Source organism: Phalangium opilio, unplaced genomic scaffold, assembly GCF_054372755.1.
Source record: "Phalangium opilio isolate 3A_F unplaced genomic scaffold, DU_Popi_V2 ptg000209l_1, whole genome shotgun sequence".
NCBI lineage: Eukaryota > Metazoa > Arthropoda > Arachnida > Opiliones > Phalangiidae > Phalangium > Phalangium opilio.
In genome coordinates this window covers 9413407-9430721 of record NW_028324217.1, presented here as the reverse complement: position 1 = coordinate 9430721, position 17315 = coordinate 9413407, and the positions used below count along the sequence as shown (strand labels likewise).

At 42.1% G+C, this 17315-nt stretch overlaps 3 protein-coding genes across 5 annotated transcripts; 1 reads left to right on the top strand and 2 right to left on the bottom strand.

Moving 5' to 3' along the window:
- Nucleotides 1–8274: 8274 nt before the first annotated feature.
- On the bottom strand, nucleotides 8275–11541 carry LOC149619016 (putative glutamate receptor). The gene is made up of 5 exons (XM_089854545.1): nucleotides 11492–11541; nucleotides 10417–10507; nucleotides 10169–10330; nucleotides 9522–9642; nucleotides 8275–8537 (listed from the first exon to the last, which is right to left on the bottom strand). The coding sequence occupies exons 1-5, from the start codon at nucleotides 11539–11541 to the stop codon at nucleotides 8275–8277; spliced, it is 687 nt and encodes a 228-aa protein (XP_089710671.1).
- On the top strand, nucleotides 11452–15659 carry LOC149619015 (uncharacterized). Of its 3 annotated transcripts, XM_089855599.1 has the most exons (8): nucleotides 11452–11733; nucleotides 11821–11848; nucleotides 11929–12205; nucleotides 12280–12336; nucleotides 12409–12712; nucleotides 12788–14496; nucleotides 14555–14684; nucleotides 14743–15659. In XM_089855599.1, exons 3-8 carry the CDS (start codon nucleotides 11945–11947, stop codon nucleotides 14970–14972), a joined length of 2691 nt encoding a protein of 896 aa, XP_089711725.1. In that variant the 5' UTR covers nucleotides 11452–11733; nucleotides 11821–11848; nucleotides 11929–11944; the 3' UTR covers nucleotides 14973–15659. The 3 variants fall into 3 exon arrangements, with proteins under 3 accessions (XP_089711725.1, XP_089711724.1, XP_089711726.1); XM_089855598.1 differs by having other exon boundaries at nucleotides 12409–14496; XM_089855600.1 differs by having other exon boundaries at nucleotides 12409–14496; nucleotides 14730–14843.
- A 127-nt stretch (nucleotides 15660–15786) lies between these two features.
- LOC149619014 (uncharacterized) lies at nucleotides 15787–17087 on the bottom strand. The gene is made up of 5 exons (XM_089854544.1): nucleotides 16878–17087; nucleotides 16708–16803; nucleotides 16475–16630; nucleotides 15933–16417; nucleotides 15787–15864 (listed from the first exon to the last, which is right to left on the bottom strand). Exons 2-5 carry the CDS (start codon nucleotides 16787–16789, stop codon nucleotides 15787–15789), a joined length of 801 nt encoding a protein of 266 aa, XP_089710670.1. The 5' UTR covers nucleotides 16790–16803; nucleotides 16878–17087.
- Between the last annotated feature and the right edge of the window lie 228 nt (nucleotides 17088–17315).

Genomic DNA, 17315 nt, shown 5'->3' with positions numbered 1-17315 from the left:
GCTAAATCGGAAAGTAGAGAGGTATACTTAGGCTTTTTGGACCTGAAGAAGGCCAATAACAGTGTTAACCTTCAAAAATTGTTGAGTACTATGTTTGAACTGGGTATACCAGAAGTGCTAGTTAATCATGTATCCCAACTACGATACTCACTATCGCTATTGGCTTGGGGATACGAAGACGGACTTTATAGAGAGTACAGTTGTTCTGCAAGCTTGTCCGCTTTCCACAATTTTCTTAGCGCAATACATAGAATCGTTGGAAAAGAACTTACTGTCATCTCAAAAAGTGTACCATTTTAAACGGTTCACGGGTAGTTGAGCGGTTTTCAAAAGAGCGTTTTGGAATAAAGCGTAGCCCAAAACAGCGGTTTGCAAAACCGCGTGGAAGCAAAACCGCGGTTACTGTTTCCGCGTTTCTCAATACAGCGCTATTTACCAAAACAGCGGTTGCTGTTTCCGCGTTTCTCAATATAGCGCTATTTCCCCAACCAGCGGTTTAGCACTACAGCGTTTCACGATCGTTTGTGATTCTCAGGTTATGGACTGGTTCGCGGAATATATTTTGGAAAAAGTGGCAGCAAATTAATAAGAGTATATTTTGGAAAAGGTGGCAGCTAATTAATAGGAAAATATTTTGGAAAAGGTGGCAGCTAATTATTAGGAAAATATTTTTGGAAAAGGTGGCAGCTAATTAATAGGAGAATATTTTGGAAAAGGTGGCAGCTAATTATTAGGAGGATATTTTGGAAAAGGTGGTAGGTAATTAATAGGAGAATATTTTGGAAAAGGCGGCAGCTAATTAATAGGAGAATATTTTGGAAAAGGCGGCAGCTAATTATTAGGAGGATATTTTGGAAAAGGTGGTAGGTAATTAATAGGAGAATATTTTGGAAAAGGTGGCAGCTAATTAATAGGACAATATTTTGGAAAAGGTGGCAGCTAATTAATAGGAGAGTATTTTGGAAAAGGTGGCAGCTAATTATTAGTAGGATATTTTGGAAAAGGTGGTAGGTAGTTAATAGGAGAATATTTTGGAAAAGGTGGCAGCTAATTAATAGGAGAATGTTTTGGAAAAGGTGGCAGCTAATTAATGGGAGAATATTTTGGAAAAGGTGGCAGCTAATTAATAGGAGAATATTTTGGAAAAGGTGGCAGCTAATAGGAGAATATTTTGGAAAAGGTGGCAGCTAATTAATAGGAGAATATTTTGGAAAAGGTGGCAGCTAATAGGAGAATATTTCGGAAAAGGTGGCAGCTAATCAATATCAGAATATTTTGGATAAGGTGGCAGCTAATTAATAGGAGGATATTTTGGATAAGGTGGAAGGTAATTTATAGGAGTTCAAGTAACCCATCCCAACCAAACATTAAAACGCATTAACACACTAGACCACGAAACTGTTTGTTTGACAACCATTAATATTCAAACCTAAAGCTGAAATCAATACTAATTAGAGCTCGGCATTATCCATCCGTTATCCGTAAATTAGTGAATAATCGATTATTTATAGATAAATGTTGTGGACATAATTCGATTTAATATCAAACTTCTGTTGATAATTCTGGATTATGGATAAAATAACGTGGATAATGGATAGATAATGCCGAGCTCTAATACTTATACTTTGGCTCTCGAAGTTGGGGACGCAAGCTAGATGGGGTGTTCTCTCTTTCCCCCCCTTGCTTTGGCTTCCCGCTCGCGTTTTTAACTTCACACACGCTAGCTTGGGTCCTCATCGACTCGAAGTATCACACCTCCTCGGTGGTGAGAGCTGGTAACCACTACGTTGTGTGGGCTGAGCGGATACGCGCCCTTCCCAAGCCAAGGTGTTGAGGCATCGTGCCGAGGGCTGCATGGTACCGGGGAAGTAAAACTACGGTATCGCTAACGATCCCCTCGGGGCACCAGGCGACACCCCGTTGTATCTAGCCTTCCACCCGGGTGGGGGACTACCGGGTGGTGACCGTTTTCTTGCCCCCTTACTCGTGAGATTCTTATGGATAACACATCAGAAAACCACTCTAAAACTACAACACCCTACGGTGCAGGGGTCTGCTCAGGGCAGAACCCACACTGATACCACTACGCTAGGGCCTGTATCCAGCGATACTCGTGCCGATTTATCGGTGCGTGTGACTGGTCAGGCTTCGAAACGTACCGTGCGACGTCGCCGTAAACGACAGATTGCTCGGGAAAAGGCCAAATCGGGGTCTGAAACGGTCTCCACCCCCGCTGGGGGTGCGGTGGCACGTGGCACCCAATTGAAGAGGCCTAGAACGGAGGACTCGACTCCCTCTCCTAGCACCTCGCAGGCGGCGGCAAAAAAGGCTAAGTCCTATAGTGACGCCGCCAGCGCAGAAAAGATGGCTATTGTTAAAAAAGGCTATCCGAAGGCGGTCATCACGGAGGAAGACGTGGGCCCAATCCAGAAGGCGATTCTAGGGCGCTGGATGGGATACCTTCGGGGAGCCGTCTACCGCGCCTTGCGAATTTTAGCCTGACGGCCGGGGCCCTGGTTTACTCCTGTGAGGATACGTTTACTGGTCAATGGCTGAAGGATAACTTAGACTACTCGGTGGTGGGGGATGCGGCGCTCTCAGTAATGAGAGCTAGCGATCTCCCTAAGCCGTTTAAGGTAATTTTCCGCACCAGGGACCAGATCACCAAAGAGCCGGCGGTGCTGTTCCGACGCCTAAAGGCCCTTAACGATGGCTTTGCAACCGAATATTGGAAATGTATTCGGACATACGTGGACAGGGCAGTGCGGTACTGGGTACTGTCCATCGATGGCTCCTCATTGGAAGCCATTAAGAATGCTGGTTTCGTGGGCTTTACTGGAGTGGACAAGGGTTCCTTCAAACTCCTTCAGAACACGGAAACCACCAAAACCACTGTAGCCGAGTCTACGGCAGGGGGTGGGACTAGCGAGATAGGGGATCTCACTGTGGAGCTCGCTGGTGTCGCTCTAGGCACAGAGGGGGAGGGGGTGGCTCATTCGGAAGCTTGTTCTTCCATGGATGAGTCCACCCTACTGGAAGAATCGGATGGGACCCTTCGGGATCCAGCCGATGTGCGTTCTAGTGGTCCTCGTGAGGGGGAGGATCTAGGGACTGGGAACTTGCCTGTCGGAGGGGGGGAGGTGCCACTAGCCCTCTCGGGACCGATGAGGTGTAGCTAGGTCCCTTCTGAACCCTTCTCTTAAGGACCATGGGGACGCTACGTGCAATTCAAATCAATCTGCACCATAGTAAGGCGGCCTCTGCGGTACTCTGCAGGAGGTTCGCTATAGAGGGTCTTGATCTGGCCCTCATACAAGAACCGTGGATTTACCATGGCAAAATCCTCGGTCTTGACGCGGCGGGGTCACTATTTTATGACCAAACTGCTGCTAGACCTAGGGCGTGTATTCTGGTCCGGAAGGATCTTTGCTGTATCTCTCTACCGCTGTACACGTCCCAGGACACGGCGGCCGTGAAGCTAGTCCTGGCCACTGGGCATGCAAGTTGACTATCACGGCTGCCTCTGCATACTTTGCCCACGACGCGGACTCTCTCCCGACAATTGAGGTGATCAATTTGGTCGATCAATGTGAAAAGAGAGGGGACAAACTAATCATTGGCTGCGACGCCAATGCTCATCACATCACGTGGGGCAGTTCTGACTGCAACAGGAGAGGTGATGATTTACTAGAATATTTAGTTGGTTGTAAACTCCATATTCTAAATCAAAACAATGAACCTACTTTTGTTACTTCTAATAGAAGGGAGGTCATTGACCTCACGCTAGCCACGGAATACCTCGTGTCTTCCGTGTCTAACTGGCATGTGTCTAATGAGCCGTCTCTGTCGGATCATAGGCACATCTGCTTTACTGTCGCGACTACCTCTGTCCCGGCGGGGACGGAGATACGCAATCCAAAACGGACCAATTGGGCCGGCTATAAGGAAGAACTAATCCTACGCTACGGAGGGGGTCACACTCCTAAACTTACTTCACCTAAGGATCTTGATAGGGCTGCTGGTGACTTACAGTGCTCCATTATGGAGTCATTCCACCGGAACTGCCCACTTAAGACCGTTAACCGCTCGAGGCCTGTCCCTGGGTGGAACGCGGACCTCAGCCGGCTTCGTAAATGCACGCGCAGGCTCTTTAACAAAGCCAAGCGCACGGGTGACTGGGCTGGATACAGGCAGTCCCTTTACACCTACAACAGGGCCATTAGAGCTGCTAAGAAGGACTCCTGGCGGACCTTCTGTGAGTAAGTCTCCAATGTCCCTGCCACGGCTAGGGTCATGAAGATCCTAGCGCACGACAACACACATCGGCTTAATACTATTAAGCTGCAGGAGGGTGTGTACACTAAGTCTGGGGCTGAGACTCTCAAGCACATGCTGGAGGTCCATTTTCATGACTCTACTTTAATCAATCCAACAAACCCCGACTCTCTCTACCCTGTCTTGCACAGGGCTAAGAGGGAAGACTGGCTTGTAGCCAGACAGGTTGTCACGATTCCCAAGCTTCGGTGGGCTGTCAACTGTTTTGAGCCCTACAAGTCTCCGGGACCCGATGGGGTCTTCCCTCTGCTTTTGCAGGAGGGCTTAGACCACATCGCCTCTCCGCTTTGCAAGATCTACAGACTCTGCATTGCTCTCGGTCACATACCTCGTGACTGGAAACGCTCTAGGGTCATCTTTATTCCCAAGCCCGGGAAGGCTTCCTATCTCGAGGCGAAGGCATTTAGGCCCATATGCCTGACCTCCTTCTTCCTCAAAATTCTGGAGAAGCTGGTGGACAGGTACATTAGAGACGAGGTACTTTCGGTAACTCCTCTCTCTTCTTCACAATTTGCCTACCAAAAAGGCAAATCCACTGAGACGGCCCTTCACGGCCTTACGAATCGCCTGGATAGGGCATTCGAGTTTCAGGAAACTTCACTGGCCGTCTTCCTCGATATTGAGGGGGCCTTTGACAAGGTTTCTAGCTCGGTTATTACTGAAGCTGTCAAGAGATTTGGCATCAGCGACACTCTTGGCCGCTGGATCAAGTCTATGCTTACCGACCGCGAGGTGTCGGCGTCCCTCCTTGGGGACTCTCTAGGGGTGACTACCAGCAGGGGCTGCCCTCAGGGTGGAGTGCTCTCCCCCCTGTTGTGGTGCCTGGTGGTGGACGAACTCTTGGGGAGGCTCGGGGGTGCTGGGGTCTGTAGCTGCTTCGGGTATGCGGACGATGTAGCGATAGTCTTTACCGGGAAGTTCCCGGATACTGTTACCGCGCTTATGAGATCTGCTCTCTCTAGCGTGGAGCAATGGTGTCAGGCGGTAACCTCACCGTTAATCCTGATAAAACTGTCCTTGTTCCTTTTACGAGGAAGAATACTAAGGATCTGTTCAATGATATCTCATTCTTTGGCCAGGTCCTGACAAAGTCCTCCGAGGTGAAATACCTGGGGGCGACCTTTGATTGCAGACTCACATGGAAGCCGCATCTTGATCGTTGTATTAAGAAGGCCAAGATGCTCTTCTGGAGGACCAGGAGCTCTGTCGGCCAGACTTGGGGCCTCAACACCAAGGCTGTACACTGGCTCTATACTGGGATCATCAGACCCATACTTTCTTACGGGGCACTTGGCTGGTGGACAAGGGTCCGGCTTAAGACGGTGCAGGCTGCCCTGCGCAAGCTTCAAAGGCTTGCCTGCATTGGTGTTACGGGGGCCATGAGATCGACCCCAACTGCTTCCCTGGAGGTGCTCCTTGACATGCTTCCTCTTCATCTCTTCATTGAGGAGGAGGCTGTCATGGGAGCCTACAGGCTCAACATTAGTGGCTGCTGGGTTCCAAGACTTTGGGATTACAGCCATACGAAGCTCTTTCGGGAGTACGCCGCACTTGAGCCGTCGCTTACGATGTGCTCTGACAAAACCGTTATCAGTTTTGATTTCACTAAGCCTTTCAGCATCCACTTCCCCAGTCGGGCAGAGTGGACTAACCTGCTGCCTCTTGGCACTGGGAGTGAAACTATTTGGTTCACCGATGGTTCCAAGGATGATTCCAGGGCTGGCGCCGGCTATTACTGCCAAACCACAAGGGTCGGCTTTTCTGCTTGCCTGGGTACCTTCGCTAGTGTGTTCCAGGCGGAAATTGCCGCGATCTGTTATTGCGCAGATTACTGTATTAACAAAGGTATACCGGACGGACTGTGAGAATTTATTCTGACAGTCAGGCCGCCCTGAACGCGCTGAACCAGTGTCAGATTACCTCTCAACTGGTGCGCAGCTGCCTTGATCTGCTAGCGCGACTGGCATCCTGCAACAGGGTTCTGTTGTACTGGGTGCCAGGGCATAGCGGATATCATGGCAATGAGCAAGCCGATAGATTTGCGAAAAGGGGTGCGGAGGCCAAGCTCTTGGGGCCGGAGCCGGCCCTCCCCATCCCCTACAGGCACGTCAAACGGTGTCTGCATGACAGGTTGACTGTGTCAATGGTCCCTGCAGATCTCGTGCCAGAGACCTAATTTCGCTCAGCAGATGGGATATTAGGCTGGCCACCGGTCTTTTGACCGGGCACTGTCGGCTTAATAGGCACCTCCATCTGATGGGTTTTGCCAACGACCCTCTTTGTAGGTCGTGTCAGGAGAAGGAAGAAACATCCGCTCACGTACCTTGCGAGTGCGACTGCTTCGCCTCGCTTAGACTAGAATATTTTGATTCACATACTTTGGAACCCTCGAGGGTCTCCTCTATTACGGTGGAGCGAATTCTTCGCTACGCTGCAGCTACGGGCCTATTCAAGCCCTGAATATGAGTATGCACAATATGCCTTTGGCATCGGTGCTAGGGCGCGTGCCCTCCTCAACAATAATAATAATAATAATAATACTTATACCTTCAACAATTCGAAACAACGCTCAAGATATAAACGCTGTAATCAAATGCGCTGAAACGAGAAATGGCTATAATGGCAAACGCGTTTATGAAAAAGCCGTTATTGGACAATGCTGTTTTGATAACACGCCCAATCGATAACATACCTTTTAAACACCCATTTGTATGCGGCACTTTATTTTATGATACCCGGAGTTTTTCGCAGACGATATATTTGCGTCATGGCAAAAACCGAAGTGACCTTAAATGAAGTCTTAAATATTTGTGGAACCTACGCAAATGATTTTGGCTTGCTAAAAAGCCCCAATAAATATCAAGTCTTGCACTATGGAAGTAACAAGGCACTTGATATCCCCATAACCCTTCAAGCAAGCAGATTACGTATCGTAGAAGAGGCGACTCATCTGGATATAACATTTACCCCGCATGATGAGTATACCTGGCAATCTTTGAAAAGCACCTTGCTAGAACAGCAAATAGACTACTCGGCGCTTTTAAACACAAAGGCTGCCACTCTTACAACAAATACTGTGTTATTCGTTCACTGTGAATGAGTGTAGCTGTACCGTCCCTAACCTATGGCACTGAAGTGCTATGTTTTAAAGATTATACAACGAAAGCGTGTGCACAATTCACTGCTTGTAAAGCCGCGGCTGGCTGGAATTTTATGACAGCTAAAAGTGGCAAGATGGCATGGTCTACCTTTATACAGATCTTCAAAACCGTCCTCGTGCCACGATTTTTGAACTATCAAAGCGGTCTCTTTTACCAGTCCCCTTTACGATTGCAATAACCATGGAATCGCGTGCAATGCCTATTCGCGAGAATTCTAAGGCCATACTAACTAACTACCTGAGTATCAGCGCATTACTCCGCGAGAATGAGTTGCGCCTATAACTAAGGGCTCCGGTGTCGTCGCTAAAATTATACCAACACTTTCTTTCCTTATATGACACGGTAGCCGATCTTTCCTTGTTTTACGTGAATTTCCCGCAAAAGACAAACTACGAACGACAGACAACCCTTTCCAGGTCACTGGCGTTTTCTATCCTAAAATCTATGTCACACGTAGATAAAAATGGTATTAAAACTTGCATTTTAGAAAACGGCCTCACGCAAGTGAAATTTCTTTTCGTTGCAATTGCCATGTACTGAATTTGAAATGGTTCTTCCACTTTGTAATAAGAGTTCAAATCTTCATTCATATAATAAACGTACATATCAAATCCTTCCGAGACGCACAAAGTGGCAATTTTTCCTTCCATGAACTTGGGCCACAAGTCTAAGCCATTGGCTGCTATTAGCGCTTTTTGAAATGTTTTCCCATATTCTGTACCCATACCAAGTTCCTATAAGAGAAGATAGTAAATTGAAAAAAATTCAAATGCGTTATTTATGTCTTAAGTTTAATTACTTCATTTGCTATGTATTCGTAGAAGATTGAACTCTTTTGCGCCCCAATATTCATTTCGCCATTTCGAATCACATCGGCCAGTTGCGCTAAGGTATCTATTTTGCCTTTATCGACGTTGCTGACGGTAGAAGTTAACTGACTACCATATAGTAAAACGAGTAGCTTGGTGGTTAATACAGAGATAGTCACTACAAAACCAATGGCCGGTTTTGGAGCGTGGTTAAATGTCCTCAGATTAACACCTGTCGAGATGGAAGTATATTTCGACATAAGGTCATCATAGGAAGTCTCCATCAACAATAGCGAACCCTTCTGCAGCACAACGTTTTTACTCTCCTAAATATCCGGTAGCGCGAACAATTTTACGATACAAGAAATAGGACGCAAAGTACAGAGAGAGAGTCGAGAAAGTAATTTAATCTGGTTGCTCTTTCTATTCCAAATTTAGACTCCATGAGATTAGGCTCTACTCTCTCTTCTATGACGCGGATATTACGCGGCTAGCATGGATATGCATAAATACAAAGTATTATGGATCGAGTAAAATATTTTTTCTCTCTTTCTGCGTGGGAAGCGGCATAAAATCCTCAAATTTGTTCACTAGTGCCAGGATCTACTACCAATGCTAGAGCCCTTCATTTCTAGTCTCATCTCACTTCTGACGTAACTAATTCCGAATCACTTAAGATCACGTGACAACCGTTGATGTACGGTAGATTTGAAGGCCACCTTTTGGATCAAGTTGAGAATCCAAAATACGTGGTATTTATACGTATCCATGCTGCTAGTGTTCAATTTTCTGGTTTTAAACCTTTTCAACAGTATCGCATTCTTTCTTACTTAGTTTATGCATGATGGTATTAGAAAACGTGAAAATGCTCCCGCCAAATATCCGTAAAAAGATATATTTTCATATAAACCGATGTTAAATCATAGCGCGGTTCCAGTGGATCCCCTACAAGGGGACTTATCTCCTGAACTCCGGGTTTGGCTTGGCAAAGGCCAGTGGGCGGGATTTATACATGCACGTATGAATCCCGCCCACAAATGCCTCTAGCTTCGCCAAGCCAAAACAAAAGTTCTGGAGGTAAGTCCCCTTGTAGGGGATCCAGTGGAGTCGCGCCATGCTTCTCAGTCTGCCTTCATCTATTATTTTAGCTCTTCGTTGTGCAGCAGTATGTATCGTTGAAAAATTATGGACATTCTTAATCTCTAAGGGAATTTACTTTGGTTAGCTAGAGATCCCAGAAAGAAGAAAAACAACGAAGTACATTTGGTTTTCTTCCGAAATAAAAGACCTAGAATTAATACTATGAGCAGTTCGCAGATGATCACGTATATCCACGTCTGAAAATAAAAGGATTAGTTTAATGGTTGAAGGCTGAAGCGCCGCTAAATGAGCACTCTAACCAACTTTCATGATTTGCTTATTTTCCAATATATAATCTTTGGCTGTGCATTTGTGACTTCATACTAATAACATAAGCTTATAAGATATGTTCCATAAGTATCACACAGCCTATACTTCTTAATACTAGAGACCTAATGAGAGCTAGTTAGAGAACGACACGAGAATTGACAACACTCGGTTTTTCAGTCCATCTTCCCATTTAGTATGTATACTAAGCCTTTGACAGCACCTCACCAGGCGTCGCCTTACGAGAATCTATGACGTTTCACCTATACGCCACTTCATCACAAGCTCTCATTAACCAGTGACAAACTTATGGAACATATCTTATGAACTTTTACTAATAATTAATGTGCTGCCAAAGCTGTGATGATGATCAATCTTACAAAATGAAGGGTGTACCCAGATTTAAATGGAGTTAGGTCTCGGTGCATTTTTATTGGTAAAATGGTGGAATCTTACCATTTGTGGAAAAGGTTTGAGAAAGAAATAGCCCTCTGGATGCGCTCGTTTTCCTGATCTGACATGAAATTGAATGTTCTCCTCGATATGAGGATGCGTGTATTGGATAGCTTGAAATCTTTTATGCGAAATTGAGATGGCTCCAAAACCAAAATCAAATTCCTGCGTGATATCATATTATTAATAAATAACATATGTAGGCCTATACTAGGAGTACGTTCAATGACATTTGTGTTGGGGCAACTTACGTCTCTATCCAAAGCACCGATGATTCCAGTCCAAGTACCGTTTGGTAATAATATTCCCCAATCGAAGAATTTCATTTTGATGATGTTGTATCTGAGATTTATTATAAAATTAGAGCTTTGAAATGGATAACCAGGATCTTAATGTTTGGAAGAAGTGTCTCACGCATTTTCTTGTATCACGAGTATTACCGAGAGGGTATGTGCGGTAATTTATCAGCAGGTTTAAATTTCATTTCTAAACTCAAATTATATTTTTAATCATACCAGAAGTGGATCATATAACAGCTCCCTAGAAGTACTGGACGATATAACGTCGCTGTGCATCAGCATTGTCTCCCAGCGCTGAAGGGAAAAGGGTAATAGCGAAACGCAGCGGTGAATTTGTGAACTAAACCAGAGGAATGATTTTGGCGCGAAAGAAATTTTTAATAAGCGGGGCAAGCAAACGGAAGTAAGTGGTAGCCAATGAGGAAAGTTTTGAGAGAGAAGAGCGCGGAAGGAAACATTTTGTTCCATACATAGTGTTGGGTTATGAATATAATAGTAGAAATCTACTTTATTTTTCCGACTTTAAAAAGTAATTGTCGGTCTATAGGTATTTTGCGCAATTTTTAAACGCTTGTGTTGAAAAGGAAATTAATATGAATTCAAATGATCAAAATAGCCTTCATCATGCTAGAACATTTTTAATGCATCCCTAATAAAGCAGCGAGTTTCCACCGATTTAACGGTTTTTAGCGGGGATAGTTGGACCGATTTATTACTAATTAAAGGTTATGTGCGTCTACATAGAAATTTGTTTTCCTTTGTTAAGTCTGACAAATTTTTGCATTGCTTTAAAGTTTTCCGTTTGCGAAAGATGCTTACAAAACGTTTTAGTCGTGCCAGAAGTCCATTAAATTAGCCTAGAAGGGCGACACATTCGCCACCTCGCGATAATTTTTCTCAGATCTCCGGTTTAGGTGCGACTCGTACGCCAAAATTGCCCTATCGAGAGAGAAAAAACTATTGGCCGAAAACGCCCCCTTCCACAGTAAAACCATGGATTAACTAACGCTAGGGATAGTCCACTAACCGCGTTTCCCATGTATTTCCATCGCCAACTACATGTTCCGAAGTAGTCATTGATTCCCCCCTTCATTCCCCCAATTTATTGGACCAAACCGGATGTAGATATTGCGCCATCTCTAGGCAAAATAAATAGTTTCGCGGATTTTAAAGATGGCGGCGCCCAATTGAGGCGGGATTTGTATTGTGAGACATTTTGTGATTAAAAACTTAATTAATGCTTAATAAGAGAGGAGAAATCGTTAATTGGTGAGTAAATATTAAAAACCTCATAAGTATTCATAGGTTGTGCAGTACTAATTATGTTATTTCTGCAATTACGAACCTGTTCTGAAGTTTGAATATATTCGACAATTGTGGATTGGTAAGTGTTTGGTGTTAATAACGATATTAATTAATTTGAGAGTGTAAATCTTTCTAATTATGCATTTAATATCCTTATAGATATATTATTTGTAAAATGAGGAAGAAACGGTGTGTTTATAACGGTTGTGTTAGCAATTCCCAGTATAATCATAAACCACACATGAAGGGTGTATTTTTCGTGAACTTCCCAAAACCAAAGAGACAATATGACAAATGTAAGAAGTGGATCGATTGGCTTGCAAGGGAAGACTACCCAATCGAACGGGTTAGTGGGGACACATACTTATGCTCCAAGCATTTTGTCGGTGGAAAAGGGCCGACAGAACTGTTTCCTGATCCCATTCATGAAGTCAAAGTAATATACTCATAAATATGGTAACTTAATTATTAGGATAACCACAATTAATCTAAGTTTTTTAACTCTTCCAGGGGTTGTTATCTATATTGAAACCCAAAAGTTCAATATTAATCTGTGAAGACTCCGCAGTTAGTGTTCTTGAGTTGCAATTAACTCTTATGGTTCTGATGTGGTGATTAAAATTTTACTTATTATATCAGGAAATGCAAATGGATTCTACAAATGATGCACCAGTGAACTCTACAAACGTAGCACCAGTGAACTCTACAAACGTAGCACCAGTGAACTCTACAAACGAAGCACCAGTGAACTCTGCAAACGATGCACTAGTGAACTCTGCAAATGATGCACTAGTGAACTCTGCAAACGAAGCACCAGTGGACTCTAAATATGAAGATAATGATCCTCCGAACTTGCGGAAAATGGTTCATCAATTTCCTATACTATTAGGTTGGTCACAGACATTGCTTGAGAATAACTTTACTGTTAGAAAAATCCATGAAGGTACTGGCTTAACTGTAATAGGTGTTACTATTAATGAAAAGTTACAAGCTTCTTACAAGATAAATAATCATGCAGTGAGTGATGCCTCAATTTTAGCAATATTGCCTGAAAGCATTCAAACACAAGAAGAACTACAGAAAACCATTGCCCTTATGTCAGAGTTAAGAATATGTATTGGAAACGGCGAAGAAAAGTACAAACAAATTTTCAAAACCCGCATGCAACCCTTGGGATTTGAAGACTACTTGGGTGCCATTCACAGTCAAAGGTGCTGCCTAGCTCTATTAAAACAAAAAACTAGACGATGTTTCTATTGTATAAAGCAACGAGACAGTTTTAGAATTACGGCAAAAAGATCGAAAAATAATAACCAAAAAACATTAACTCCTTACCGCAATTTGTCAAAAGATGAACTTATTAGTCAGCTGAGAGAGAAAACGAACAGTGCATTAAATTTAAAGGCTAAAATTAAACGTCAGAAGATTAAACTTGAAAGACATATCAAGAAGCGAGGGGAGACAGTGGATGATGATAAGCACGCTTTTCTGTTAAACATTCTTGAATCAAATTTAAGCCAGAAGCCTCATGAAGATGGCCATTTGAAGGATAAAAGACAGAATTCAGAGAAGCCTGGGAGCTCCTGGAACAAGAACCAAAATGAATTCTCAACCATGTTCTTGAAGAGCCAACTGGCTGTGGCAAAGTCCAAGCCCAGTGCCAGACGTTGGCATCCCCTTGTAGTTCAATGGTGCCTCTTTATGTACGAAAAGTCTCCTGGACTCTATAAGGCATTAAATGATTCTGGAATTTTACAATTACCTTCCAATAGTACCCTACGTCGTCATTCTTCAGATTTTGGAACAAAAACTGGATTTCATCCAGAGATATTCACAAAAATGAAGAATGATATAAAGGAGTTACAAAAGTTTGAACACCAGAAATATTTCTGCCTAGTTTTAGATGAAATAAAAATCCAGGAGGATTTAGTTTATAGGGTTGATACTGGGGATATTTGTGGTTATACTGAATTAAATGATGTGACAGAACGTTTGGCACAATGCAAATTAGAATTGTACAAAGAAAAGCCTTTAGCTACTCACATACTTCAGTTAATGCTAAGAGGTCTAACGTCAGGATACATTTACCCATTTGCGTATTTTGCAACCGCTTCTCTTACTGCAGAGAAGCTTGACAGTATAATATGGGAAGCAGTTAGGAAACTGGAACTGGCTGGCTTCAAAATTATCTGTGTTGTAGGTGATGGCGCTGCAACCAATAGAAAGTGTTTCCGCATGAATGCAATGTCTGAACAAGATTACTACAAGGCAAAAAACCCCTACTCTGGTGCCGATGACCGCTGGATTTATTTCTTATTTGACTCTCCACATTTAATAAAAACTGTCCGTAATTGTTTAGCCAACAGCACTGAAAACTGCAAATACAGGCTAATGCAGATCAATGGTGAAAATTTAACTTGGAACAAGATCAAGGAACTATATCATAAAGATCTTAATTCAAGTGGCAACTTAAGAAAACTGCATAAATTGACTTCTGACCACATTAACTTACAGAATCGAATGAAAGTTCGATATGCCACACAAGTGCTCAGTCAATCAGTAGCTAACGCCATGAAACTGGAGTTCGGGGAATCATCGCGAGAACTAATTCGATTTATTGAAATATTCAATAAATGGTTCGACATCATGAACGTTGGACATTTAGTTGATCATTCCAGAAACCCAAATATTCGCCCTTTTACGTCGAAAAACGATTCTCGACTTAAGGTAAATTGGTTGCTATAATATGTGATATTTGACCCTTACTTAAATTTATTTGTTTTAGTGGCTGAAAGATGTATTCCTTGTTTATTTGGAAGAGTGGGAACAGTACGTTGCTGAAAAACCCATGAAACGATCCGAAAAAAACAAAATGTTGCTTAGCCAGGAAACTTTGTCGGGTTTGCGGCAAACAAGTAATAGTTACTTTTCCTAGATATTTAAACCTTATTTCTAATTAGTTATGAATTTTAGCTAATTGCCTTTTGGAACTAGTGCCGTTTCTATTGGATAAAGGAGCAAAGTTTGTTCTAACAGACCATTTTAATCAAGACCCGCTAGAGCAATACTTTAGTAAGCAACGCCAAGCTTGTAAAGCTGGTTCAATGCCAACCTTGTACAAATATTCCCGTAGTGCACCAAAATTACAATGTCTAAAAGAGGGTCGTGTAAAAATTAAGATTGGTGGTGGCAACACAGTTTAATACTACAGTTTATTACAATTTTGTCATAGTATCGTCATTGACAAATTAAAGGAACATTTAACCGAAATTACAATTTATACCAATCATATCACAGTTTATTACAATTTTACCATTGTATCGTCATTGCCAAATAAAAAGGAACATTTCACCGAAATTAAAATTTGTGCCAATCATATCACAGCACCGTCATTGACAAATAAAAGGAACATTTAAACGAAATTACAATTTGTACCACATCATATCACAGCATTGTCATTAATGAGGAAATAAAGTAATATTCAACTGAAATGACGATGTTTATCATATCGTGTCATAGTACCATTATTGATTTAATTCAAAATTGGACGCATAAACTTGGGTTAACTGTTAAGCGTTAGTTAATCCATGGCATAAAATTCATTCCAAATCAGTCTCCGAGAATTTTGTAATATATGTTCAATTAAATAATAACGTGATCGCACTATAATTATTGAGATCATACGAATACTACAATACTATTTTGTGCTTGTAACTCAACTGCTTCTTCACCTCTTCAATAATTTTAAGCTTGTTTTTTTCTTTGGTTTTGAATTTAGTTTGAAGTTGTTTTTTCCTGGTCTCTTCTTTTTTGTAGTTTCTTAATTTGTTAGTATGCCCCTTCCCAATTGTATTAATGTATTTTCGAATAAACATGCATTTAACACTGTTTATAAAGTCTTCGGAAACACCAGCTTGTATAGCTATACTGGCCCATTTGTCGGTTATGGCTTTATCGTTTTGAATCAGTTCTGTAGCCTTTCTAGCCTTGTCCGTTTGGTAAATTTCATTGTAGACGCTACCAATGTGACGCTGGATATTTTCGAAGACTTCTATGGCTTCTGCTGTTGCATATTTGAGGGCTCCACGGTCCTGCCTTTCAACCCATTTGCGAAACTTAATTGGAACCTTTTCAAAATCATTTTCTATTAAAATATTTCCCACCTTCTTTGCTTCGCTGGAACTCTTGTGATTGAGAAGCTTATTTATAATGTATCCAATAACATAATATAGATTGTCTTTCTCTTCTTTTAGTGGAGGATATGAATCATTTTTAGGTGAACTACTTTCGTAACACTTTCCAATAGAGTACAAATGCTGCAACAATACATGCAATCCTTTCAGCATTTCAAGGTCTGGTATTGTACTTTTGTAAGTAGTACGAATGTTACTTATTAAAGTATGAAAATCCAGCTTTAGTGCGTCTTTGAATGTAGTATGCACAAACTCTTCTTTGGTGTTGGTAAATAACGTGGCCAGTAATTTCTTCAATGCCGAGTACAAATCTCCATTTACTTGCATTGAACAAATAAAATCTTTCAACATTTCATTGACAGGATTCTCCTCATCAGCGTATGTTTCAAACTCGTTATTTACTGCAGTTAAGCTCTTTTGCCATGTTTTTTCAAACATTAAATCATACTCGTTTTCTAGTAATGCAGGTTATGATATAATGAAACTGGTAATAAGTTTATAGTATTGCTTACGCTCGACAATTTGGGCACGGCCCTTTGGTTTGGGTGTGCATCTCCTTTTCTTCGTATTTGGTACGGCATTAACTATGTTTGTTAATGGAGGTGTTGGTTCATTAGAAATTTCCTTAACCTCAAAATCCCGTGATACTGCTTCTAAGTCCTCGTCTGCTGTAATGACAATCAATGAAACATGAATGAAACGTGCATTTAATTTAAATTGTTGCTACTTTACCAACACTACTTACCGGAGGAACTTTCTCCATAACTTAATGTTGTAGTTATTGGACGAGAAATACCGAGTAATTCATATGTATGGTTCGAGAACATATTTTGGTAAACAACTAAACAAATGAATATCTTGAAAGACTTATATTTATATTTCATGACAACAAAAGTAATGATTTATAACTCCCACTGTTGCTTCAGCTTTTCATTTTAAAAATATGTTTCAAAGCAGACGACAGGCTGGTCTTTAAATTTTGACGTCATAGGACACGTGATATTTGGTCCAATTTTCTAATGACTTCCTGTTAGGGATAGTACCTGCTGCTAGGGGGCGTTTGGAACAAGCATATTTCATCTTTTAGTTGGAACGAACAATCCCTAGCGTTAGTTAATCCATGGTAAAACCGAGCTCGCTTAAAAATAGGAGAAGGGATGGGGGTGTGAATTTTGGAACAGTCAAGGTCATTCAGTTTTTTATGACTCTTCATAAACCTATTGAAAAAAACTATTTAAAGGGAGGGTGAAGTAGAAAATCAAGTGGTTTTTTTATCGATTCCCCTACTATTTACAAGACCAGTCTGCATAGTCAAACATTCAGGAAATACTAGCTCCGAATGATTTTAAAATT